This window comes from Phaseolus vulgaris, chromosome 5 (assembly GCF_051622355.1).
Source record: "Phaseolus vulgaris cultivar YP4 chromosome 5, ASM5162235v1, whole genome shotgun sequence".
Classification (NCBI taxonomy): domain Eukaryota; kingdom Viridiplantae; phylum Streptophyta; class Magnoliopsida; order Fabales; family Fabaceae; genus Phaseolus; species Phaseolus vulgaris.
Window position 1 is genome coordinate 41447377 of NC_143502.1, and position 25224 is coordinate 41472600.

At 30.3% G+C, this 25224-nt stretch overlaps 3 protein-coding genes and 1 non-coding gene across 4 annotated transcripts; 3 read left to right on the forward strand and 1 right to left on the reverse strand.

The window, feature by feature from the left end:
• The first annotated feature begins 8919 nt into the window (after nucleotides 1-8919).
• On the forward strand, nucleotides 8920-12604 carry LOC137835835 (linoleate 9S-lipoxygenase). Its single transcript, XM_068644547.2, has 9 exons — nucleotides 8920-9178; nucleotides 9325-9608; nucleotides 9692-9929; nucleotides 10028-10348; nucleotides 10471-10556; nucleotides 10679-10786; nucleotides 10885-11189; nucleotides 11280-11543; nucleotides 11647-12604. The coding sequence occupies exons 1-9, from the start codon at nucleotides 8971-8973 to the stop codon at nucleotides 12401-12403; spliced, it is 2571 nt and encodes an 856-aa protein (XP_068500648.2). The 5' UTR covers nucleotides 8920-8970; the 3' UTR covers nucleotides 12404-12604.
• A 1087-nt stretch (nucleotides 12605-13691) lies between these two features.
• Nucleotides 13692-13763, forward strand: TRNAP-UGG (transfer RNA proline (anticodon UGG)). The gene has a single exon. It is a non-coding gene; the product is annotated as a tRNA-Pro (tRNA).
• A 26-nt stretch (nucleotides 13764-13789) lies between these two features.
• Nucleotides 13790-17640, reverse strand: LOC137835837 (seed linoleate 9S-lipoxygenase-3). The gene is made up of 9 exons (XM_068644550.2): nucleotides 17197-17640; nucleotides 16780-17066; nucleotides 16470-16710; nucleotides 16057-16377; nucleotides 15869-15954; nucleotides 15612-15719; nucleotides 15178-15482; nucleotides 14827-15090; nucleotides 13790-14747 (listed from the first exon to the last, which is right to left on the reverse strand). Exons 1-9 carry the CDS (start codon nucleotides 17411-17413, stop codon nucleotides 13994-13996), a joined length of 2583 nt encoding a protein of 860 aa, XP_068500651.2. The 5' UTR covers nucleotides 17414-17640; the 3' UTR covers nucleotides 13790-13993.
• A 3967-nt stretch (nucleotides 17641-21607) lies between these two features.
• LOC137835838 (eukaryotic initiation factor 4A-10) lies at nucleotides 21608-24872 on the forward strand. Its single transcript, XM_068644551.2, has 5 exons — nucleotides 21608-21833; nucleotides 22373-22442; nucleotides 22544-22650; nucleotides 23497-23927; nucleotides 24080-24872. The coding sequence occupies exons 2-5, from the start codon at nucleotides 22375-22377 to the stop codon at nucleotides 24713-24715; spliced, it is 1242 nt and encodes a 413-aa protein (XP_068500652.1). The 5' UTR covers nucleotides 21608-21833; nucleotides 22373-22374; the 3' UTR covers nucleotides 24716-24872.
• The last annotated feature ends 352 nt before the right edge of the window (nucleotides 24873-25224 follow it).

The window sequence follows — 25224 nt, forward strand, 5'->3', positions numbered from 1 at the left end:
TACTACCCATAAATCCTTATCCATAAATAAATTCAATATTACATATCGACTATTACTTACAAATACAAATTATTAGTAAATTATTACATATGTGTATATAGATAATTTTAACAGGATTTTGCTTACGAATTAATAATAATAATTTTATTACTGTTAATATTAATATTATTAATATTAATGTTACGAATTAATAATAATATTATTAGTAGTAATAATAATATTAATGTTATTATTAATAATAATTTTATTATCCATATTATCAATAATTCTATTCTTATTATTATCAATAATAACATTACTATTATTTTTAATATTAAAGTATTATTAATATTATTAATAAAAATAATAATGACAATGTTATTAAAAGTAATAATAATATTATTAATAAAATAATAATAAAATTAATAATAATAATGTATTTAGTCATCACATACGAATTACGAATTATTATAGTAGACAATACATCTAGTCGTTACATAATATATATTATGATAATGGATAATGCGTCTAGTTATTTTATACGAATTATTTTTGTAATTAATATTATTATTATTATTAATAATATCATTATTTTTTATTACTATTATTAGCAGAAGGATTTTTATTTTTTATTTTTTAATAATAATAATGTTATTATTACTTTATTACTAGTATTATTATTATTAATAATCTTATTATTATTAATATGAATAATCAAATTATTAATATTACTATTTATTAATAACAATAATATTATCAATAATAATAATGATAATAATAAAAATAAAATAAAAAAATAAAAGGTAACAATGGTGATGATATGACAACAATATTTTTCTGATCTAGTGGTTGTGGTTATAAGATTTGTTTTGATTTCTTTCGTTAACTAATTATTAATAACATTAATAAAAAATAATAATTATAATAATAAAAATATTAATGATAGTAATAATGATCATGTATACTACAAGAAAATTATGGAATAGAAACTAATTTGTAGAAACCAAAATAATTAGTTGCAATAGTAACTAAATTAGAGACAATTTTAGAAACTAAAAAGAAATTTGGTTTCTAAATTAGTTTCTATTATTGTTAAATAGTTTCTAAATTGGTATCTAATTAGCAACCAAGGTTTTTGCTACCAAATTTAAAAACTAAATAATTGGTAGTTAAAACCTTAGTTGCTAATTAGATACCAAATTAGAAACTATTTAACAATAATAGAAAATAATATAAACTAATTCAGAAACCAATTTTTTTTTTAGTTTCTAAAATTGTCTCTATTTTAGTTCTTATTGTAACTAATTATTTTGGTCTCTAAAAATTGGTTTCTATTTCATGATTTTTTTGTAGTGGTAGGTAATGCCTAGTTAGGGATAAATTAAGGACATTACATATAGATTTTTTTTAGAGGTGAAGCAGGTCGAGGCCGAATGAGATGTCATTGCCATGGAAAAAAGATTGTGAAGAACTTGGTGCATGTCTTCAAAGCAAAACAAGAGAAAGATGACCGCCAACATGAAAGAGCTCAAGCAAAGTCTGACCAAAATGACTGATAACCACTTAGTCGCATATAGTTTTTCAAACAAAAATTGTTTCCCTAATGTAGAACATGACTAATCCAGGTCGAATCTCCAATGATACATCTCATATATTTTCAATGCTTCATATTATCTTCAAACAAATTAAGATTAGGGGAAGATTTGAATGGAGAAATTGCATCAAACATAAAAATTCACATTCAACTTCTTGAGTTTGGTCAACAAGTGCTAGGGTTTAAGGAACGCCTAATGATTTTTGAAGAGCTAGAAGGACCAAAAACCACAGAAGCAGTCATGGTCGAAGTAGAAGACAACGATACCAGCTCGCCCGAACGCGATGACCAAACCAAAATTAATAAGAAGAAGTTTCGCAAGAGAAAAAGACCAAACAAGAGGGAACACAAACAAAAGGAGAAGAACAATGTGAAGATTGATTGATAACACGCTAACACAGGCCCAAGATGAAGCAGAAGAAAAAGAAGAGACACAGGTAAACATTAACGATCCATTCGGAATCATGAGTTCTGATTCTTTCTCCTCTCTTGGCTTGTTCAAACTTACTTCCAAAGCCATTGCAGACATGGACTTCCACCTTATGACTCAGGTAACGCTGTTTCTGCATTTTCCTTTTTTGTTTGATTAATTGATCAACATTTTTCATAATAATAAAATTGTCATAACCTCTATAACTCAGCTAACAAGGTCATTTGGTCTGCATCGATCATTCGAGTGTCAACTAATTTTTATCTATCATTTGTCATGTCTCTTGTTGTTACCATTAAGATCTTCTTGACGTCCTTCTCAACTTAACTTGGACGTCAATTGTTCTTGTATGAACCAAGAAGTTCTCCTCTCTTTTCTAATAGTTTGTATCCTCCGAGATATCCTCATCGTGATTGATGATCTCTTTTGGTGCAAGACAAAAATGTTTATTTAAAAAAAATACTAAAACGTTCAAGTCATTCATCTTAAATAGTTAAAAAAGATAAATGCTATTAAAATGTAATTTTTACCTAGATATATGAAAGAACCTGAATTATAAATATTATAATTAATCTCATATTAATTTGATAATATGATATATTTATTAAATAAATTTAAAATTAATATTATGTTTAATTATTATTTTTGTCATTTTCTGAAATATCCTCCAGTAATATTTTCAAGATCGTTATGTAATGATTGTCTCTTATAAGAAAGGTAATGTCGATGGTATAGTACAGAATTTAAAAATTGTGAATCTGGAATTGAGTCTTTTACTAAGGGGGGCCCACATAGGCTACTTTCAACAGCTAAATACTATTCATGGGTTGGTATTTAATCAAATAGAACGTCGACACGTGTCTATGGTAATCATCCCCACATAAACAAAAACACTTCTATTATTGCTTCATATTCCTCTTTAATTATTGATTAAAATATGCTTTTAATTTATACTCAAGAGAGTTTAAAATAGTTTCATTTTCTTAAAAAACAGAATCAGATATATTATCTATTATTTTTTATTATTTTATGAATGAAAAAAAATATTGTAGTTAGAAGTAAAGAGGTAGTAATAAATAGGGAAATTACCTTTTGATACTCTAATTTCCATAAAATAATAAAATCTTATGTTTAATTAATAAAATAAAAAATATTTATAAAAAAGGAGGTCCCAGCACAATAATTTGTTTTGTCTGACTTTACTTTTCGTGGCTCACCGTCACTGTGTTCTGTACCTGCCACCATTATTAATATTATTATTCCTTCATTGCACCATCAATAATTTCTTAAAAACTATAAAAAAAAATACAAAACTACCTTTAATTTCTTTTATCAAAGATATTTTTATTGATGATAAAAAAATTTAAAGATCAAACATAATCTTTTTAATATTTTTTTCTTTATACGTATGATCTAGAATCCAATGATGACATTTTTTTTTTATAATAACTACTCTATTTGTTTTTTGAAAGACAATAATTTGAAGATTTTTTTATGAAATTATTCGTGTCTAGCACGTGGTGTTTGGATATGATTTTAAAAGATTTTAGAAACCATCTTGTCGATATTAAAAAATAGAGATAAGGGTTTTGGGTGTGGTCCACCATTTATCTCTTTCTTTTTTAAATTATTTTTTATTAGATTTTTCAGTGTAGTTTATTCAAAAGTTGATTTGGTAAAATACTTTTTTAAATTATCCATGTATATTAAAACAAACAAAAAAAATTATCATTGTCCTCCATCATTGGTCAGCCATGTGTTGTTATTCGCAGAGTTGTTGCTTTCACTTTATTTTATAGTATATCTATAGAGGAGAAAATGAGATGTAGTTTCATCAAAATTTTATTTTAAAATCTTTTACATTAAAAATATTAATTAATTAAAATAATATTGTAGTTGTTATTGTCGATTCTAATATTAAAGTATGTATTCTGCTAGCAATATGAAATCTATAGAATTATTGAAGGTTTCGTTTTTTTCCTTTCTTCAGATAGGTTCTTAAAACTTTCTTGTGATCCTCTTGGTTTTCACGTTACTCTTTCGACTCTCAGTTTCGCGTGAATACTAATACTAAATGGGGAAGGTACCTGCAGACGCTCAAGTCAGTAAAAAAAATATTCGATACTCAGGTGTGTACAAGTAATAATGACGTACCTTTCTTTTTAGAATGTGCGCTATTTATATTATTTTAATGAGTTTAACTTATTGTGTTTGATTAGTGAAATGGATTACAGTTATAGTTGTATTACCTAATTTTTAATAATAGTTTAACTTTACTGACCTTGACTTGAGCATTAATGATTTAAGTGTGTCGGTCGATCTGATCGTCCGTTGAGTTCTCGATCAGGAAAATCGATGATCGGACCATACCAGTACAAAGTATATTTGATATTTTATATTATTAGGTGGACATTGAGAAAAAAAAAATGATGAAAAAAGAGTTTGATAATGGTGATGGGTGAAGAAGAAGCATGAGCATGAAGTGCATGCATGGAGAAAAAGTAGAAGGTACCTACTGAGAAATGATTAATAAAATATAATAATAAACCTAAAACGTGTAAGGGTGTTAATGGAGAAGCATTTCGATGCTCTGGAAGATAAGGTTAGGACCCATTCACGTGATCTTTTTTACTGTCGTTTTGCTCTTCCAAAAACTCGTGATATTCGTGTCTATTTTCTATTGCAAGCTAACATATTATATTATTATTATATTCACCCTCGTGCTCCACACGTTCATTTTTTTATTATTAATTCCTCCTTATTATTTAATTATATAAACCCTTTTATTTTCTATAATTCTTGTGCCACGTAAACTACATTGATCATATATAAGAGACAAAAAAGATAATAATAATATAATACATATATTAACGTGATTTATTGTCGTTTGATGTAAGAAGAGAGGAATATTATATTCGCATCTCTAAAAACAATGCAATTTCTTTCATATTTAAACATAAAAGAAAGGATGTTGATTTTTTTTTTTAATTTTGTTTAGTATAAAAATATAATATGTTAAATTTTAATATTAAGCCTTAAGATGGAAAGTATGGTTAAATTTTAAAAATATTATTGATAATTATTTATTGGAGGCACAATATAAGTTATCTAAAAAAAGCATGTGGGAATTTGCTTTTCTGATGCATTCACATATGTAAGTGTTGAATGGGTCCACATTAATTTACTTTTATTTTTTAAAATCATATTTTCTAAACGCGTTTTGTTTTTATTTATTTTATGTCAATTTATATCACATTTATTATATATGATCTTAAAAAAATAATTTACGTCTATATATATATATATATATATATATAATTTTGAACTATTATTTACTTTTTTTTTCAAAGTTGATGTTAATATATGTAATGATAAAATTATATATTGCGTTTTTTTTAACTTTTTTATGATTTTAATATGGATTTTTATTTTGTTTGATTTTTTAAAAAAATTTGTTGGCATAAAATAAAAACGAAGTTAAATAATTCATAATAATGGTATCATCCAGAAGAAAACAGGTCTGTGACACTGTTCTGAGAAGCGTGTCTTTTTTCTTCTTTTTTGTTGAATAGGTGGATCCACGTAGATACAAAATCTCATGTAAAACATGTTTTTTTTACGTATCAGTATTTTACTGTATATAACATATAATTTTATTTTCACTTTTATGTAATTAGTTTTTAAACGAAAATATTTTCGAAATATATAATTTATTATGAATGTTAAAAATAATTCATCATATAAAATTATTTTAAGTGTTCATAAATTCTTCTAAAAATACTAAAATTCAATTCATAATTAAAGATATAAAAGATTCCTCGCTTAATCTTAAATCTAATAATGAACATAACCTTCAAAATATAAGTTTTTACAATTTTAAAATATTGAAATAACGTTTTAATTTTTCATTGTCTTAAAAAATAATAAAAAGTTAGATACTTTTAATTTGGCAAATAATCACATGGCATTTAAATAAAAACATCATTATATATGAATAAATTAGTCTAATTATTATATATAAATCAAAATTGTCACACTCGTCTTACTTGTATTAATTCAAGTTAAAAGACTCAAACCAACTATTATTATACATAACATTGTTGTAATATATTTAACATTTTTTATCATACATATTTTAAATAAATTACATTTTTTTAACTACAATTAATTTCAACTCAACTTTTAAAATGAAATTCATACAGACGCTGAATCTCCATTTAACAAATGCATAACATTACTTCTTATTCATTAAAATTCAATTTTGGTTATAATTTTTATTTCATCAAATATTTATCATTAAAAAGTAATTAATATCAAATGATTTAGTTAATATCCTGAAAATTATCCCACCAATAAATTTTAAATACATCATTAGTTTAATATATATTCTCAAACCAACTTTTTGTTCACATTATTCATTTATAGGAGTGACAATACAATTTGATTAATCCTTTATAGATCTGTTTGACGTTTGTTTCGTCTTGTGTAAGGATGTCAAGAAAATATTTTTAAAAAATAAAATAGATTTTATTAGTTATAAAAAATTTATTTTTATTATTAAAAAAATAAAATTTTATCCCTATTTCAGTTCATAGAATTATATATAAATGAATTCAAATTCTGATTGTTAAAAGGTTTTGATTTAATGAAGATAATTAATTTTTTAATCAAATATATTATTGAAACTTATTTTTTTATTAACAAATTTTAAATATAAGATTTTTCTTAAAATTAAATTCACACTCACTCTTAACATATTAACTTTTTTAGATGATTAAAATATTCTTTTTTAAAATACATTAAATTCAATTTTTAAAAATAAAATAAAATAAAAGTTACATTCATGGATGAGTAAGGTATGTTTTTTTTTTCAGAAAATAAAATAATTATTTTTTTATATATGTGGGCCAACAGACCAATTTATCTTACTCCAATTGAATCGTATGAACTACGAGTTCTACCGAACAAGACTAAATGAATCAATAAGTTAAATTAGTGAGCTCGTCTTGCACTTTTTAATAACAAATTGTGAGCCATCTGTGTAATCGATCCTGAATGACCTGTTCGAGATGATCCATTCCAAATGACCAACCTTAAATGATTCACTCCGTTCATTTATCAAATTTAAGAAGCTATATTTTCAATTTATGTTTTCTACACTTTTAAAAAGTTTTATATTTTTTATTTGTTCTTAAATAATGAAACGAAATCATTCGTCTTGAATATTACAAACGATATATCTTTAGAAAAATAATATTTGACACTCCTTTAAAAATTTTACGTCAACTTTCGTTTAATAATATAATTATGTATATTAATACTTTATTATATTTTATAATTTTTAATAATGGTATTTTGAAAAGAGAGTTTTTTTCTCTAATGGATTGTCTCTTGACTCAGTATTATAGTTATTAAAAAATAGTATAAATATAGAAGATATTACTAAAATTTATATTAAAGTTATTAAAAACAGTATAAATAAAAGATCATTATAAAAATATTGTTTTTTATTAATTTTATTATGTTATAATTATGTAATAGAAAGTTTTCATAATTTTTTTAATTAAAATAAAATTATAGCAAAACATAAGTTATAATTTTTTTAAAATTATAATTTTAATTATACAATAAAAACTCTTTCTATTTTTATGGGTAGAGTTTTTAGAAAATAGAAACTAAAAAATTAGTTAATGAATAGAAATATAAAAGGGTAAAATAAAATAAAAAAAGGTGCACATCAAAACATAGTTTAGAAACGGAGATTATTAATTGTTATGATAATAGTGATATTTTTCATGTTTCTCAAATGATATTTATAAATTTCACCTAAATTTGAATACAGTAGTGCAAATTATAAGAAACTTGGCAGATTTTACATAGAAATGATCAATGCATTTCAGTATGGATAGAATAGTCAATGCAACAACACTCTTTATTTTATTCACTAAATAAATAAATATTTTTAAATAAACCCTAATCACTTTCAATTACAATTATTTTTGTGTAGAACTTCATATTGAGCCTACAAATTAATTTATTTGTTAAGTAAAAACAATATTAATAATGACACAATTAAACAGTTTTTTTACTGTAATTATTTAAAAAATCTAAAAAATACTTAAAAAATATAAGAAAAATATATTTATTTAATGATTTTGTCTATACAATGCAATTAATTAATAACTATAGAAGTTTGAGTCTACCATAAATCTTCACAACTTCCAATAGATCAGGAAAGATATGCAGTAGATGTAAATCTGAAAGACTGAAAAAAATTAATTTTAAATATTTATATTGTGTAAGAAAATGAATTGGATGATGAAATTAATGAAGAAGCTATGTGAAGGCAAATGGGTGCTATGTTGGCACTGTATTCAATAAAAACATACACCTAATATACTAATAAATTAATATTTAATAATATTATTTATTTTTAATTTAAAATATTATTATAAAGAGGTGTGAAGTGTGTAAGAAAAATTGTTCAAAAGGCAAATACAAGAAAACAAAGCATAAATTAAAGGAAAAAACAAGCTTGAAAACCTACATTTTCTCTTGCTTCCATTTAAAAACTCTATATATTAATAAAATAAAATCATTTAATTAAAATATAAATGAAATTATTAAATAAAATATTAATAAAAGTAGTTGTAAGATAGTACTATAAATTTTGATGGATAGAGTATCAGGTCCGTATATTCAATGACGTGGCAAAGGGTGGTGGCCAAAAAATAAATTAAAATATCACATTAAGAATATAAAAATGATTTAATAATGTGTTAAACTGTTAAAAAAATCACTTCAAACTACACTATTGGTGAAGTTGGTAGTTAGTAAAGAAAAAAAAAACCTATTATCCGTTAGATTTGACAGTTGCTGGTGTATATAAATAGGAGCATGGCCATTGGTGTTGCTCACTCACACACAGAAGAAGAACAACAACAGTGTTCGTTGAAAGTTAAGCAAGATGTTCGGAATCATAGGAGGAAACAAGGGTCACAAGATAAAGGGAAACTTGGTGATTATGCGAAAGAATGTGTTGGATATCAACAGCATCACAAGTGTGAAGGGTGTCATTGGAACAGGAATCAACATCATCGGTGGTGTAGTTGATACTGTCACTGCTCTTGCTTCCCACATCTCCATTCAGCTCATCAGTGCTACTAAGGCTGATGGTAAAATCACTTTTTTTCATCTCATTAATCACCCCATTTTTCTCGTGAAATGCTATGCATAAACAGTGATGGCAAAATGATGTTTTTTATCACAAAGATTTGATTTTTTTAAGTTGATTGAGTTTTGGGTGTGTTTGATGTGATAGGACATGGAAAAGGGAAGGTTGGAAAGGCTACGAATTTAAGAGGGCAGGTCTCATTGCCAACCTTGGGAGCTGGAGAAGATGCATATGATGTTCATTTTGAATGGGACGCTGATTTTGGAATTCCTGGGGCATTTTACATCAAGAACTTCATGCAAGTTGAGTTCTACCTTAAGTCCCTAACTCTCGAAGACATTCCAAATCATGGAACCATTCACTTCATATGCAACTCTTGGATTTACAATTCTAAAGTCTACAAGAGTGATCGCATTTTCTTTGCCAACAATGTAAGCTACTTCATATATGAACCTTGTTCATCTTTAGGACATGGCATGGATCAAAAACACTAACTTATCATATAATAATGCAGACATATCTTCCTAGCGAGACACCAGCTCCACTTCTCAAGTACAGAGAAGAAGAACTGAAGAATGTGAGAGGCGATGGAAGTGGAGAACGGAAGGAATGGGACAGGGTTTATGATTATGATGTCTACAATGACTTGGGCAACCCAGATAAAGGTGCAGCATTAGCTCGCCCCGTTCTTGGAGGTTCTACCTTACCTTACCCTCGCAGAGGAAGAACGGGAAGACCAAAAACTAAAAAAGGTTACTTTTCATGTTTCTCTTTTGTCATAACTTGATTGGTTAAGGTTGTTCCTTACTCTCCTAGGATCCTAACATGTATTATGTGTTCCTCTTAACAGATCCTAACAGTGAGAAGCCCAGTGACTTTGTTTACCTTCCAAGAGATGAAGCATTTGGTCACTTGAAGTCATCCGATTTTCTTGCTTACGGATTGAAATCTGTATCCCAAGATGTGTTGCCAGTGTTGACTGATGCATTCGATGGAAATCTTTTGAGCCTTGAGTTTGATAACTTCGCTGAAGTGCACAAGCTTTATGAAGGTGGAGTTACATTGCCTACAAACTTTCTCAGCAAATACGCTCCTATACCAATTGTCAAGGAAATTTTCCGATCTGATGGTGAACAGTTCCTCAAGTATCCACCACCTAAAGTCATGCAAGGTATGCTACATACTTTGAACAAGAACAAAAGTTACATCTTTATATATTAGCAATGTACTCCTGTTTTTCATTCTGCATTCAATCACATGGGTGGACTTTTGAATTGTTATTATTTGGCGTAGTCAATAAGTCTGCATGGATGACCGATGAAGAATTTGCAAGAGAAACCATTGCTGGTGTTAATCCTAATGTCATTAAGAGTCTTGAGGTGAGCTTGATTTCAAAGTTGATTGGTAACAAAGTACATGCAGCCAAATAGTTTGAATGAATGCACTTTGCTTTTCAAATTAAGATTGCTGACCTCATCCGTCACATGCTGAATTGTCCCAGGAATTTCCACCACGAAGCAAGCTGGATACTCAATCCTTTGGTGATCATACTTCCATTATAACGAAAGAACATTTGGAGATTAACTTAGGTGGGCTCACTGTTGAGCAGGTAATCAAGTTTCACATTAAAATTATTTCTCTGCAATCTTCCTGCTATTGTTTTGCAACTACAAAGCAATCTATTAATAATTATACTTGGTTGAACAGGCTATCCAAAGCAAGAAGTTGTTCATTTTGGATCACCATGACTATCTCATTCCATATTTGAGGAGAATAAATGCATCTGCCACAAAGACTTATGCTACAAGAACCATATTTTTCTTGAAAAGTGATGGAACTTTGGCACCATTGGCCATTGAGTTAAGTAAGCCGCATCCTCAGGGCGACGAACATGGTCCTGTTAGCGAAGTCTATGTTCCTGCATACGAGGGAGTTGAAGCTTACATTTGGTTACTGGCAAAGGCTTATGTTGTTGTGAACGACTCGTGCTACCATCAACTTGTTAGCCATTGGTATGATATTGTTAATTAGCATTGAGATCCATGCGATTAAGTTTGTTAATCTATGTACCTATAAATGATTAACGTAAACGTGAATTGCAGGCTAAACACTCATGCAGTTGTTGAACCATTCGTCCTAGCAACAAACAGGCAACTGAGTGTGGTTCACCCTGTTTACAAACTCCTGTTTCCTCACTATCGTGACACCATGAACATTAACTCACTTGCCCGCAAGTCCTTGGTCAATGCAGACGGTATTATAGAGAAAACATTCTTGTGGGGTAGATACGCTTTGGAACTGTCCGCTGTGATTTATAAGGACTGGTCTCTCCACGATCAAGCATTGCCTAATGATCTTGTCAAGAGGTGAGTAATCTTGTAAAGTTTATTAACAGATTAGTAACATATGTATTGCTTAAAAAATAGACAATCTAAACTTAATCAACTCGTCAATGTTGTTTGAGTGCAGAGGTGTTGCAGTTAAGGATCCATCTGCTCCCCACGGTGTTAAGCTTGTGATTGAGGATTATCCTTATGCTTCTGATGGGCTAGAGATATGGGATGCCATCAAGTCCTGGGTGGTAGAGTATGTGGCATTCTACTACAAGTCAGACGAGGTACTTCAGCAAGACTCCGAACTCCAAGCTTGGTGGAAAGAACTTGTTCAGGTGGGTCATGGTGATTTGAAAGATAAGCCATGGTGGCCAAAGATGCAAAGTCGTGAAAATTTGGTTGAAGTCTCCACTACCCTCATATGGATAGCTTCAGCACTTCATGCAGCTGTTAACTTTGGACAGTATCCATATGGTGGTTTAATCCTTAACAGGCCAACTATTAGCAGAAGATTCATGCCTGAGAAAGGGTCTGCTGAGTATGCTGCATTGGCTAAGAACCCAGAGAAGGAGTTTCTGAAAACTATTACTGGAAAGAAGGAGACCCTTATTGACCTTACAGTCATAGAGATATTGTCAAGGCACGCATCTGATGAGATATACCTGGGAGAGAGAGATGGTGGTGACCATTGGACTTCTGATGCAGGGCCATTGGAGGCCTTCAAGAGGTTTGGAAAGAAGCTTGCAGAGATTGAAAAGAAGCTTGTACAGAAGAACAATGATGAGACATTGAGAAACAGAACTGGGCCAGCTAAAATGCCTTATACTCTGCTGTATCCTTCAAGTGAGGAAGGCTTGACTTTCAGAGGAATTCCCAACAGTATCTCCATCTAAGGCTCTATGGTTGCTGCAGCACTGTTCCTGTTTTCAGTAAAAGCAAAATAGAAGGAATCTGATTCCTTCGTCCACTTATGTATGGTTAAGTTATGCATCTGAACTGGTTGAATCTTCTCGTGTGTTTCTTATTAATAAAGAAATGTGTTTGTACTTTGTATGATCTTGAGAATATAATAAAAAGCAGTTCCCATGTTTAAATATTGTTGGCATTGCAAAATGCATCTCATTACTTCTTAAAGAATGTTCATTTCTCAAGATACAAGTTTTCTTTCTGTTAAACATGGTTCATAATGAAAAGTTTGAATGTGATAGACACAGTCTGTTAAAACAGCAATAGGATTAACACTCAAGTTGTGCTGTTTGATAGATTTCCATGATTAGCACTGAAGTGGTAGTAGTTAAGTACACGACAGCATAAATTTGATCTAAGTTTGAAGTTTGTTTTTTCAATTTTCAATGGCATTTGGTGGACAAGTTCTACAAATAATCAGTTTTATCTGGTGAAGAAAATTTGTACAAATTGACTCAGTTATTTTAAGAGATTTGTATTGTGGATCTGATGTTGATGATGTGAGGTTGTTTTTCAACTCTATCCTTTTTCTACTTTATACAAAGTTTTTGTTCATTCTTCAAATGTTATTTATCAAATAGAATTGCAAAAAAGGAATGAATCTGTTGCAGAAGAGGTTGTGGTTGGGAAGGCATAACAGGTATTTTTTTAACTTTGATATGAAGAAAATGAAAAAGTTTGTTTAATTATTGTTAAAATATAAAAACTATGCAATTTAAATTAATCAAATATCATCGTAGGATTACAATTTATTTCTTTCATTATCAATTTTTTCGATTGACGTAATCATCATTATTTGATGATAATTTTTATATTTAATGCAATTGAAATACTATATCCAAATAATAAAAATGAAATCTTATAAATCTGAATCTTCATATTAAAACAAAATATTTGAAATTTTTATATGAAATGAGAGCATTTCAAATTCCATATTTTTTTTAAAAATTAAAAAATTCTGTCTAAGGATAATTTAAATAGTCATTTATTTATTTTCATCCATTTTTGTCCTTTCCTATTAAAATTGTATTTTTAGTGTAATAATTATTGTAATAACTGTAGATAAAAAATATATACGACTATTTTTTTTAATTATATTATTTTTTTCTCGTATTATTAAAAATATGGACATATTAGTGATAACGTTTGTATTTTTTTTAGTTGTGATTAAATTCTGAAGGATAAATTGTTTACATTAATTACTACATCAACAGTGGGCATTTGGTCTAGTGGTATGATTCTCGCTTTGGGTGCGAGAGGTCCCGAGTTCGATTCTCGGAATGCCCCTTATAATGTTTTTTCAATATTTAACATTTTTCATGCAAAAATATATATTTGTAAAACACTTTTGTTCTAAATTACAAGACTAGTGCACAAAGCAGTAACTCTGCCTTTATTGTTTCAAAACAATTTACAGGCAGATTTGCTTTTTTATTAAGGCTGAAGAAGAAAGGCTTTAAAAAAAACACAGTAGGTTTCAGCATGCAAGTGGATGAAGGAATTCAGATTCCTTCTCTTCAGATAGAGATACTGTTGGGAATTCCTCTGAAAGTTAATCCTTCATCACTAGAAGGGAAGAGCAGAGTGTAAGGCATCATAACTGGTCCATAGCGGTTTCTCAGTTTCTCATCATTGTTTCTCTGTGAGAGTTTTTTCTCAATTTCTGAGAGCTTCTTTCCAAACCTTTTGAAAGCCTCCAATGCCCTTGTATCAGATGTCCAATTTGGATTGTCCCTCTCCCCCAGATACACCTCATCAGAAGCATGCCTTGACAAGATTTCTATAACAGAAAGATCAACAAGGGTCTGAAACTTTGGTGTAATAGTCTTCAACAAAGCCTTCTGAGGACTCTTCTTCAGCTCCTCATACTCAGCAGAACCCTCCTCAGGCATGAATCGTCTACTGAGAGTTGGACGGTTCAAGATCAAACCTCCATAAGGGTACTGTCCAAAATTAACAGCTGCATGCAGTGCTGAAGCAGTCCATATGACAATAGTGCAAACTTCAACCAGCTCTTCACGTGTTTGCATCTTAGGCCACCATGGCTCGTTCTTCTTGTCACCATGACCCACCTCTACCAGTTCTTTCCACCAAGCTTGGAGCTCGGGATCTTTTTTCAGTGTGTCATCTGATTTGTAGTACAGGAAAACATATTCATGAACCCATGTCTTGATAGCATCCCATATCTCAAGTCCATCAACAGCATAAGGGTAGTCTTCTATGAAGAGGCGAAGGCCATGAGGGCACTCTGGATCCTCAGTTGCTATTCCTCTGTATCACAATTTACAACATGCCATCAATTATGTTTTCAACTTTTGTTAACAATTAAACCAGGATGAAAATGAATCACCTTTTTATAAGATCAGCAGGCAATGCTTGATCTGTAAAAACCCAATCTTTGTAAATTACAGCAGACATTTCCATAGAATACCTTCCCCATACAAAGGTTTTCTCTATGATTCCACCGTGGTTGACAAGATCTCCTCGAGCAAGGGCATTTATGTTCATGGTGTCACGGTAGTGAGGGTGCAGCAGTTTATAAATAGGATGAACAACACTGAGATGCCTGTTTGTTGCTATGACGAATGGCTCAACAACTGCATGTGTATTTAGCCTGTTATCCATGCAAAGATGTTAACAATCATTCTATAGATATGTAGATTGAATTGCTTTTATGTTATTTTGCTGAGAAAATTTATACCAATGGCTGACTAGTTGATGATAGGAGGAGTCATTCACTATTACATAGGACTTTGCTAGAAGCCAAACAGAACTTTCAACACCTTCATCTGCAGGCAGAAAAACTTGACTAACAACACCTGATTTATCACCCCCAGGATGTGGCAAACTCAGTTCTATGGCAAGTGGCTTTAAAGTTCGGTCTTTTTTCAGGAAAAGGATGGTTCTGGTAGCATAAGCCTTTGAGGATGTTGCATTTATTCGCCTTAAATATGGCATGATTGAGTCGTGATGATCAAGTAGGAACAATCTCTTGCTTTGAATTGCCTTCCCAACCAAATATATTTTACTAGTTATTGTTCATAAAAGCAACAACTAGAATAAAACGAAACAAAAGATAACAGAGTTCATCAAATAAACTATCACCAAGAAACACAGTTTCATCATATTATGTACCTCATCAACAGTGAGCCCTTCTAAGTTAGGCTCTAGGTGTTCTTTTGTAATTTGACTGGTATGATCACCGTAGACTTGGCTATCTAGCTTGCTTTGTGGAGGGAAATCCTGCAATTGTAAATATAGAATCATTATAAGAAAATATATGATCGATTATGATCCTGCCAATATTATCAATGCCAAAGTAACACACAAAGAAAATCTAACCTTTTAGTTTGGTGTATTTTTTATAATAACAAAATCTTGATTAGGCTTACCTGAAGGAGACGAATCAAGTTTGGATTTACACCACAAATCATTTCTCTTGCAAATTCTTCATCAGTCATCCATGCAGACTTACTATCTGCTCAAGTAATAACAAATAACCATGTGAGATAAGAGTGATTCAGAGATCCATAGGCACTGATTTTGTTTCGGACCATTTTAGATACTTAATGTGAGATACCTTGAACTACTTTTGGAGGAGGAAACTTAAGGGTCTGTTCACCATCAGTCCTGAAGATTTCCTTGAGCACGGGTAGTGGACTTATCTTGCTAAGTACATCTGTTGGCAGCTTAATTCCACCAGAATAGAGTCCATGAACTTCTTCAAAGCTATCAAACTCATTGGGTGTGAAATTCAAATCAAAAGCAGATTGCAATGCTGGAAGAAAATTTTGTGATACGGATTTCAGTCCATAAGTCAGAAAGTCTGATGACTTCAAGTGTCCAAAAGCTTCATCTCTTGGAAGATAAATATCACTGCTCCTACTCTCACTTTTTGGATCTGTTTCATCAAAATACCAGAATTTATTACTGAAAAAGGTTGCATGAATCTTTATTATGACAAGAAATTGAAAATAGAAACAGAAGCCAAACCTTTCCTTGTTGGTCTTCTACCAGTCCTTCCCCTACGAGGATAAGGCAAGGTGTCAGACCCTCCAAGAATAGGACGCGCGTAATTTTCACCTTTATCTGGATCACCTAAATCATTGTAGACATCATAGTCATAGATCCTGTCCCACTCTTTACGTTCTCCTGTTCCATCTCCTCTCATGTTAACCAACTCTTCTTCTCTATACTTCACTAATGGAGCTGGTGTTTCACTCGGAAGATATATCTGCAATATAATGTTGTTAGCTTCATCTTTTCATCAAAGTTATCGAAGACTTAAGAACATGTACTTCACCTGGTTCACAAAGAAGATGCGATCGTTTTTGAAGTGTTTCGCATTGTATATCCACGAGTTGCAAAGAAAGTGGAGGCTTCCATGGTTTGGAATGTCTTCAAGAGTCAAACTCACAAGGTAGAACTCAGTCTGCATGAAATTCTTGATGTAAAACGCTCCAGGAATTCCCATCTCATCGTCCCATTCAAAATGAATTTTGAATGCTGATTGGCCTGCTCCCAAAGTTGGCAATGAAGTGATGATACCTTCCAAAAAGGTAGCCTTTCCAAGCTTCCCCTTTCCATTAGCTAACCAAAGAAAAGAAGACAAAACCAGTGAAGCCGTTTTACCATGCTTTTGCATATATCAGAACAATATATACACAGAAAAGAAAGTATATATATTGATATGAAGTGAAAAGAAGAAGAAGAAACGAACCATCTGGTTTGGTGGCACTGATGAGTTGGAGAGAAACTGAACGACCTAAGAAGGCAGTGAGATTATCGACTGTGGAACCAAGAATGTCGAGACCTTGACCAACAATTCCCCCAACACTGGTTACGCTATTCACGTCCAACACATTCTTTCTCATCAACACCACTGTCCCTTTTAACTTGTGGCCCCTATTGATGAGACCAGACACACCCGAAAACATCTTTGCAACCCACGAAAACTATGTATGACTCTTTCTTTCGGGAAGGACTAGGTAAACATCAAGGAATGCTGAAAGAAAAAACTGGTGAGGGTGGTATTTATAACCAGGAACACTGTGAAAACCTACCATGCGCAAACTCTCATAAGTGCATGCAATAAACATTAAATATTAAATATTGAACCCAGAGCCATGCATGAAAGATGAGGATGTTATATGATGACACCTACTCTTCTCATACTCATATACACTTTCCTTTAGAGCCACTTGCCCCAAACCCTTAACACGTGTCTACACCATTACAAGAGCAAATTCACTATTCTGTGGCACTGTTTATTACTATATTTTTTACGTATCAGAAATCACAATTTAAAGGATAAAACACTTTTTTTTATATTTAATTATTGAAGATCCAGGTGCAAACCCTATGGTGTTGAGTTAGGCTTAAAGTTCCCTTTGTAATATGGTATCAGAGTCATTTCGATCATATCCTAGCGAGTATTTGTTAAGTTTATCAGGTTACCACCCACGCACGAACTACTGTGACTCTCGGCGTGAAGAGTGTGTTGGAGATCCCAGATCCCAGAGTGCAAATCTATGAGCCGGTTTTATGAGGTTGATTTAAATTTAAAAATATTAATGTTATCAGTATTTTTTTCTATTTAAAAGGCAGATTTCATACATTAATCACATTTTTTTCTCGCATTACAAATATTAATAGTATAAAAAAAAGGTAACCCTTTAGTTCACAAATTTACTGGTATATATGAGCAATCTAATTTGAAACAAGCTTATCCTATAAGGAAAAAAACAATATGAAGTTCACATGCATACACATAGGACAAATGAAAATTGAACTGATAATTGTGAGTTTTTGATTATGGTCTTCTGCGACAAGTTTTCTGCAATTTCGATGGCGGTGGAGTCTTGGCACAGAGCTCAAACAAATGACAATTTGAATAACAAATTCCATAAGTGAAGCCAGAAAAAAAAAATTATGCATGAAAGTTAATTGAACAATCTATAAATCGTCTTAACAAATGATCATAACATTTTCTCATATCGTTCTTCGTATTACAATAGCTTAAGATTTTTTTGCAGAAAAAATTTAGGTAAAAATTGAGTATGGTATGAGAGTTCATGAAGATCAAGTTTGAAAACTGACAACAAAAAATACTTACAAGTTGTTGCTTAATAAAACCCTGAAAAGAAGATAATTTTGAAAAGGGTTGTGATGTGAGGTGTCGAACTGAGTTCATGCAAGAAAGACAGCAAGGTGCAAACTTGTTTTTTTTTTTTTTTTTTATAAAATCATTAGCCATATACAATTTTTTATTCACTATTAATTAATTTAAAATTTATTGAAATGTAGTTTTTAAAATAATGTATAAATGTAGCCTCGTGAAACAATGAGTAATTCCATATTAATTAAGTTAAAATTTATTGAAATATAATTTTTAAAATATTGATAATTTTTATATTAATCTACAAGAAAATCATGAAATAGAAACCAATTTTTAGAAATTTATTTTAGTTGCAATAATAACTAAATTAGAAACCATTTTAAAAATAAAAAAATATTTATAAATTAGTTTCTATTATTTTTAAATAGTTTTTAAATTGGTATCTAATTTAGTTATTATTGTAACTAATTATTTTGATTTTTAAAAATTAATTTTTATTCATGATTTTTTGTAGTGTAAATTTTAAGCAATCGTATAATAGTTATATATCCGCTACAAAATTGTTAAACTATTTTCTTTGAACTGAAGTAGAAATATTGTTTTACTTTTGTTATTTGAAATAAAAGAATAACTTTTCAATGTAAATATGAAATTAAAAAAAAATTAAAAGGAAATAGCAAAGTAAAGAAGATTGAAAAAAATGCATTGTAAAAAGTGACTGATATTAAAAAATGAATTTTAAGTTTAATTAAAGTTTATAAAATTAGTTTTTTTATAACTGTTTATATATAATTTTTTTATATTCACATCACTATTTTTATAATTCGGATGTTTTTCTTACTTTTACATTGTAAAATATAAATGAATTAGGATTTTCATTTTAATGTTCATGCTAGGGCTTTCTAGAAACCAAATAACTAATTGGACCTAGACACATTACTGGACCAAAATTTTGGGGCTTTCATAATGCAATCACTTCCTGCACCTAAACAAATTAAAACATGCAGTCCATGCTTATGTAAAATGATAAAAATGTCCTTAAATAAAAGAATGAATCTCATTTTCAAATTATAAAAATATATTTTGGGTTTAATATAGTCTCACATAAATATTAAAATAATTCGAGATCAATAGTAGTTTATGTACTATTTTCTCTTTTAAATACACCATTTATTATAAAATAGAACAAAGATGAACAAAAGAGTAAACTGGAAAAAGAAATAATCAATATTAAATACTAGAATCATAACACTGCAAAGATAAAATAAAGGTTATTCCATTCTATAAAGAGAAATAACTGATAATTAAAAAATATACCAATTATTTTTTTCTATAAAGAGAAACAACTGGTAATTAGAAAAAATTTCCAATTAATATTAAGATCCCTCTGGTATCCATATCCTTTAATACCCTTTAAAAATAATATAATAATATAACAATAAAACAAACTAATGTTTTTTAAAGTCTAGTTAAAGTATTTTATGGCTGACATTAATTAACAGTAATAACGACTTATATTTTTTAACTATGTTAAATTCTCGATGTTAAAAGAAAGTATATTTTACAATAAATTAAATAATACTGTAGATATTATGAATTAACTGCTATAAAAATAAATAAGCATTGTTACTAATATAAGTCTTATAAACTTAATCATAAATAAAAAACCCAAAATATGTTTGTATCATTTTACTTTTAACGTATATTTGAAATAGTTAATTTTACTCAGTTTTTCTGTTATGAACTAGTTTTTCTAAATTGTGAAATTAGATGATGATAGGAACATCAATAGTACTTGTCTGCGATAATAATTATTTAAACATGGACTTTTTTTAAGTTTTTTTTTTCTTTAATTCCATACCCGTGAGTTTTATTTATTTCACAGTTTTAATTTAAGATTTAAAAAATTGTAATTTAACTCCAATAATCAATTTATAGATCAAAAAATTATATGTTGGGACTTTGTTTTGCCTCAATTAAACCTAGTATGTTAGTTTATTATATCATAAAAGAATTACTTAATAAATTGGAATATAGAAATAAACGCATATAAATTTAAAAATTCGATATAAATTATATTATTTTCGAAAATCTATAAATTAAACTTATAAAAAACAAGCTGTAAAGAAAATCAAAGTTAAAATAAAATAAATAAATGTAAGGTGCGAAAAGTAAAAATTTAAATCAGTAAAAGTTCAACAATGAACATTATAAATAGGTGATATGTTTAACATAGTAGAGTGATTGTATCTAATAATTGAGTAAATTGAATATGACTTTATTATCGGAGTCTGAATCCTTTACAGGAACACACACCCACTAAGAGCACTCCTGAACCCAGAAACTGAAAGTTGATCCTGACCCATTAGATAAGTAAAAGCCCATATCCTCTAATCGAGAACCAACCAAAACCCAATCTAGTGAACATAGTAGCCGAAAGTCCAAAATAATCTTTAAGAGTATGAGATACCAAGAAGAGGAGATGAAGATTAACTGTTTCGTAGACACGTGTTTCATAGACAGAGTGATAACATAAAGTATGATAGTTTTTATTTTAATTATTTTATTACTTCTTTTGACATACTTTAATTATTTATTATTATTATTATTAAAAAAGTAACCAAATTAGGACTAACATCACTTCATTAATTGTTGATTCACTTATGATATACCACTCATTTCAATTTCTAATAATAGAACGATAGATTTACGTAAGAATAGAATTTTTCTGCTACGAAATTGGACATTTTTTTATTCATTCAATGCCAAATTTTAATAATGATAATCTATATATAAAAGATTATTTTAAATTCGAGCTATTGTTGGTTTTTATTCAAACAAACACAGAACCATGAAAAAGAATATTGAAAACTCTAATTAATTATTTACCACAATCTTATCTGAATTAGTAAAACTAATAAAAATCTTAATATACAAATATTGTACACAATCAATTATAAAAAACATATTTATTATTTATTTATGATTAAAATAATAATATTTATTTTGATACGATTGTTTTGGGTGATGTAACGAAAAAGTAGGTAGAATTGAATAGTAGAAGAAAAAGCAGAAGTAATGAGATAAAAAAACCTAAACTCAACACATTCCTTCTATTCTATTCTCCTTTCTCTTCCCTACAACTCCACGGCGCAGATCCGAGGAGTTTGGGAAACCCTAATTCCTCTTTCGCTTCCCATTCTTTGCTTCTCTCTTTCTCTCTATTCCACCAACTTCAGGTAACCCTAACTTCTCTCTGTCTTCACCAACGTTCATCATTTTAACAAATCCGCTTTTGTTTCATTTTCTATTGTTTTCATATCACTCTTTTTGCTGTGTTTTGAATTTGTGTTTCATCTCGTTACTTTCTTCGCCAAGCTTTTTCATTCGATTCTAGGTGTTATGTTTTTGTTATTTGTTTTGTGTTTAGTTCGAACTAAAATTTTGAATCATCATCGTTTTTTTTTTTACGATTGGTGCTTTTTTTATTTTCTGTTTTGGCGCAGATTAGATTAATTCACCGAATTTTGATCGGTTTAATATGTATTTTTATTCTATTATAGGTGGTTTTGAATTGTTGTTTAACCTTTTTTTCTTATTATCTGGCATCGTTCGAAAAGAAAAGGATTTTGCATAGCTAAGAGCGCCTTCGCCTTCTTTCACTTGCGTTCTCTCACGATGATTTATTGGGAATTAATTATTGTTGTCGGATTTGGATTTGTTAGGTCTTTTTATGTACACGTGTCTGTTTAATTTTACTGAAGTTTCTGTTCTGCAGTGATGGCAGGATTGGCTCCTGAGGGTTCTCAATTTGACGGTCGGCATTATGATTCCAAAATGAGTGAATTGTAAGTTCCTTGCACTTTTTGTTTTTCACTGCGTGTGACGCTTGACGTGTATTTATTCTTATGGTTTTCTGTAACCTTTTTGTTTTGGAAATTAATTGCAGGCTTTCTGCCGATGGACAAGAGTTTTTCACCTCATATGATGAAGTCTATGATAGTTTTGATGCAATGGGTTTACAAGAAAATCTTCTGAGAGGCATATATGCTTATGGTATGGCAAATGATTTTTTGTTTGTTTCCTCTTGTGCTTATTCAATACTAGAGAAATATTCGGAATACTATCTTTTAAACACTCTTGACAATGGTTGATGGGTTCTTTTTTTAAAGATTCGACTCATCTCCAAAGTTACTTTTCGAGGCAACTGAATTTACCTTTTACAGAATACACCAACAATAAAGTGTGTGTTTAAAAAGTAAAGTGTGTATGTCAGTGTCAATTAGTCAGTATTTTTGAAGATTTGGATTAACTACTTTTATTAACTAATTTTAGACATTGTTCTCTGTAATGGTTACCCTGTTGGAGTTATACCGTGTCATTCATTGTCTCTGCAATTGACATATCTGGAACTTCTTACAATTGTAATTAAATTTTAGCAAAACAATTTAAATTATCATTTAATTTGGATTAATTAATTTACTGAAGTGGAGTCTTGGTGCAATTTTTAGGGTTGTCACCATTAACCTGGAGTCGTAGGATCTAAATGTTGAATTGACCTTTTCAAAACAAGGATGCTACTATTTGGCCCCTGCCTGGACCCCCTGATGTTGGGGAGTTTATAGCATCAAGTAATGTACCAATAAAGGGCATTGAATCTCTTTTTTTTTTCACATCATATGCTTGGGATTATTGTTTTCTGAATTTACACCATTTCAAACTACTTTGTAGAAGATTACAAACGGATCTGCAGGGAACAACCATGTGATATCTATATTTATTATTGTTTTAAACCGAAATCTTCTTTGATGAGTGTGGCATGTTTAGAAGAACTAAACAAATGTTATATGAAGTTAACTGTAGCCCAAGTTGATGTGTAATCTCTTATTCTTCGTTTTATAGGTTTTGAGAAGCCTTCTGCAATTCAGCAAAGGGGGATTGTTCCTTTCTGCAAAGGTCTGGACGTGATTCAGCAGGCACAGTCTGGAACTGGAAAGACAGCTACATTCTGTTCAGGAATTTTGCAGCAACTAGATTATGGATTGGTTCAGTGCCAGGCTTTGGTTTTGGCACCAACAAGGGAGCTTGCTCAGCAGATTGAAAAGGTTATGCGAGCTCTCGGTGATTATCTTGGCGTCAAGGTTCATGCTTGTGTTGGTGGGACCAGTGTCCGTGAGGATCAGCGCATTCTCCAAGCTGGTGTACACACTGTTGTTGGCACTCCTGGGCGTGTGTTTGACATGCTGCGCAGACAGTCTCTTCGCCCTGATCACATAAAGATGTTTGTTTTGGATGAGGCTGATGAAATGCTTTCACGTGGTTTCAAGGATCAGGTTTGTTTGTTTTCCATTCGGTTGTTGAAAAAAATTGAATTTGGTGTTTTTTTGTTGACTTTCATCTAACATTCTTTCGTGCATATTACTGATAGATGAAGTAATCTTGAGTTAAATAACGAACAGTTTTCATTTTCGTGCATGAAACGCAGATCTATGACATCTTCCAGCTACTGCCAGGTCAAATTCAGGTTGGCGTGTTCTCTGCTACTATGCCACCTGAGGCCCTGGAGATTACCAGAAAGTTCATGAATAGGCCAGTGAGAATCCTGGTAAAGCGTGATGAATTGACCCTTGAGGGTATCAAGCAGTTTTATGTGAATGTTGACAAGGAAGAATGGAAACTGGAGACATTATGCGACCTTTATGAGACTTTGGCTATCACCCAGAGTGTCATCTTTGTGAACACAAGGCGCAAGGTTGACTGGCTCACAGACAAGATGCGAAGCAATGATCACACAGTCTCAGCCACTCATGGAGACATGGACCAAAACACTCGTGATATCATCATGCGTGAATTTCGCTCTGGCTCTTCTCGAGTTCTAATCACCACTGACCTCTTGGCTCGTGGTATAGATGTACAGCAAGTGTCTTTGGTTATAAACTATGATCTGCCAACCCAACCTGAAAATTATCTTCACCGCATAGGGCGAAGTGGCCGTTTTGGAAGAAAAGGTGTTGCCATAAACTTTGTGACATTCGATGATTCCAGAATGCTATCTGATATTCAGAAGTTCTACAACGTCACTGTAGAGGAGTTGCCCTCAAATGTTGCTGATTTGCTCTGATGGGTTAATTTTTATGCTTTGTTAAGTCATCAGAGCTATTACTTTTTTGACAATTATTATTTTGTGTTTTTTTCTCTTTTTCAATTTTTACCGGTAGAGTTCAAAGACCCTTTACTTTATTTATAATGGATTCTATAAAATTTGTTTATTTGCTTCATTAGTAGGTTGCCCAAAGACCCCTTTTTTGCTTATTTGTGTTAAAATATATATTTCATCGTAACCAAGGTGTGGAATAATGTTAGTTTTTCTGTGAAATTTAGTGTATTGAGAGTTATTATTTAATTTTATTTAAAGATGTCGTGGTTAAGAAATTACATTCATCGGTCCAATCATGACAGTTGTTTATGATTTTATCATTGAAGGCTCTAAATTGTTTTTTCTTTATTGAACTTATGTCCTTTTCTTTTTGACACTGAGGGTTATTATATGTTTCATTTTATTTATTTAAAAAAACAAGCAGCTAGTTGATTGAGTTGTTCCTTTTTTCGATTCAAATGAATCTGGTATAA

Bases quoted from the DNA above. Each gene is read 5' to 3' on its own strand.
- LOC137835835 (XM_068644547.2), top strand. From the start codon at position 8,971: ATGTTCGGAATCATAGGAGGAAACAAGGGTCACAAGATAAAGGGAAAC. The intron at 9,609-9,691 runs GTAAGCTACTTC...ATAATAATGCAG, and splicing joins GCATTTTCTTTGCCAACAAT to ACATATCTTCCTAGCGAGAC. The intron at 10,787-10,884 runs GTAATCAAGTTT...TTGGTTGAACAG, and splicing joins GTGGGCTCACTGTTGAGCAG to GCTATCCAAAGCAAGAAGTT.
- LOC137835837 (XM_068644550.2), bottom strand. From the start codon at position 17,413: ATGTTTTCGGGTGTGTCTGGTCTCATCAATAGGGGCCACAAGTTAAAA. The intron at 16,711-16,779 runs GTGAAGTACATG...ATTATATTGCAG, and splicing joins GCATCTTCTTTGTGAACCAG to ATATATCTTCCGAGTGAAAC. The intron at 15,955-16,056 runs GTATCTCACATT...TTACTTGAGCAG, and splicing joins TCCTCCAAAAGTAGTTCAAG to ATAGTAAGTCTGCATGGATG.
- LOC137835838 (XM_068644551.2), top strand. From the start codon at position 22,375: ATGGCAGGATTGGCTCCTGAGGGTTCTCAATTTGACGGTCGGCATTAT. The intron at 22,443-22,543 runs GTAAGTTCCTTG...AATTAATTGCAG, and splicing joins GATTCCAAAATGAGTGAATT to GCTTTCTGCCGATGGACAAG. The intron at 23,928-24,079 runs GTTTGTTTGTTT...CATGAAACGCAG, and splicing joins CACGTGGTTTCAAGGATCAG to ATCTATGACATCTTCCAGCT.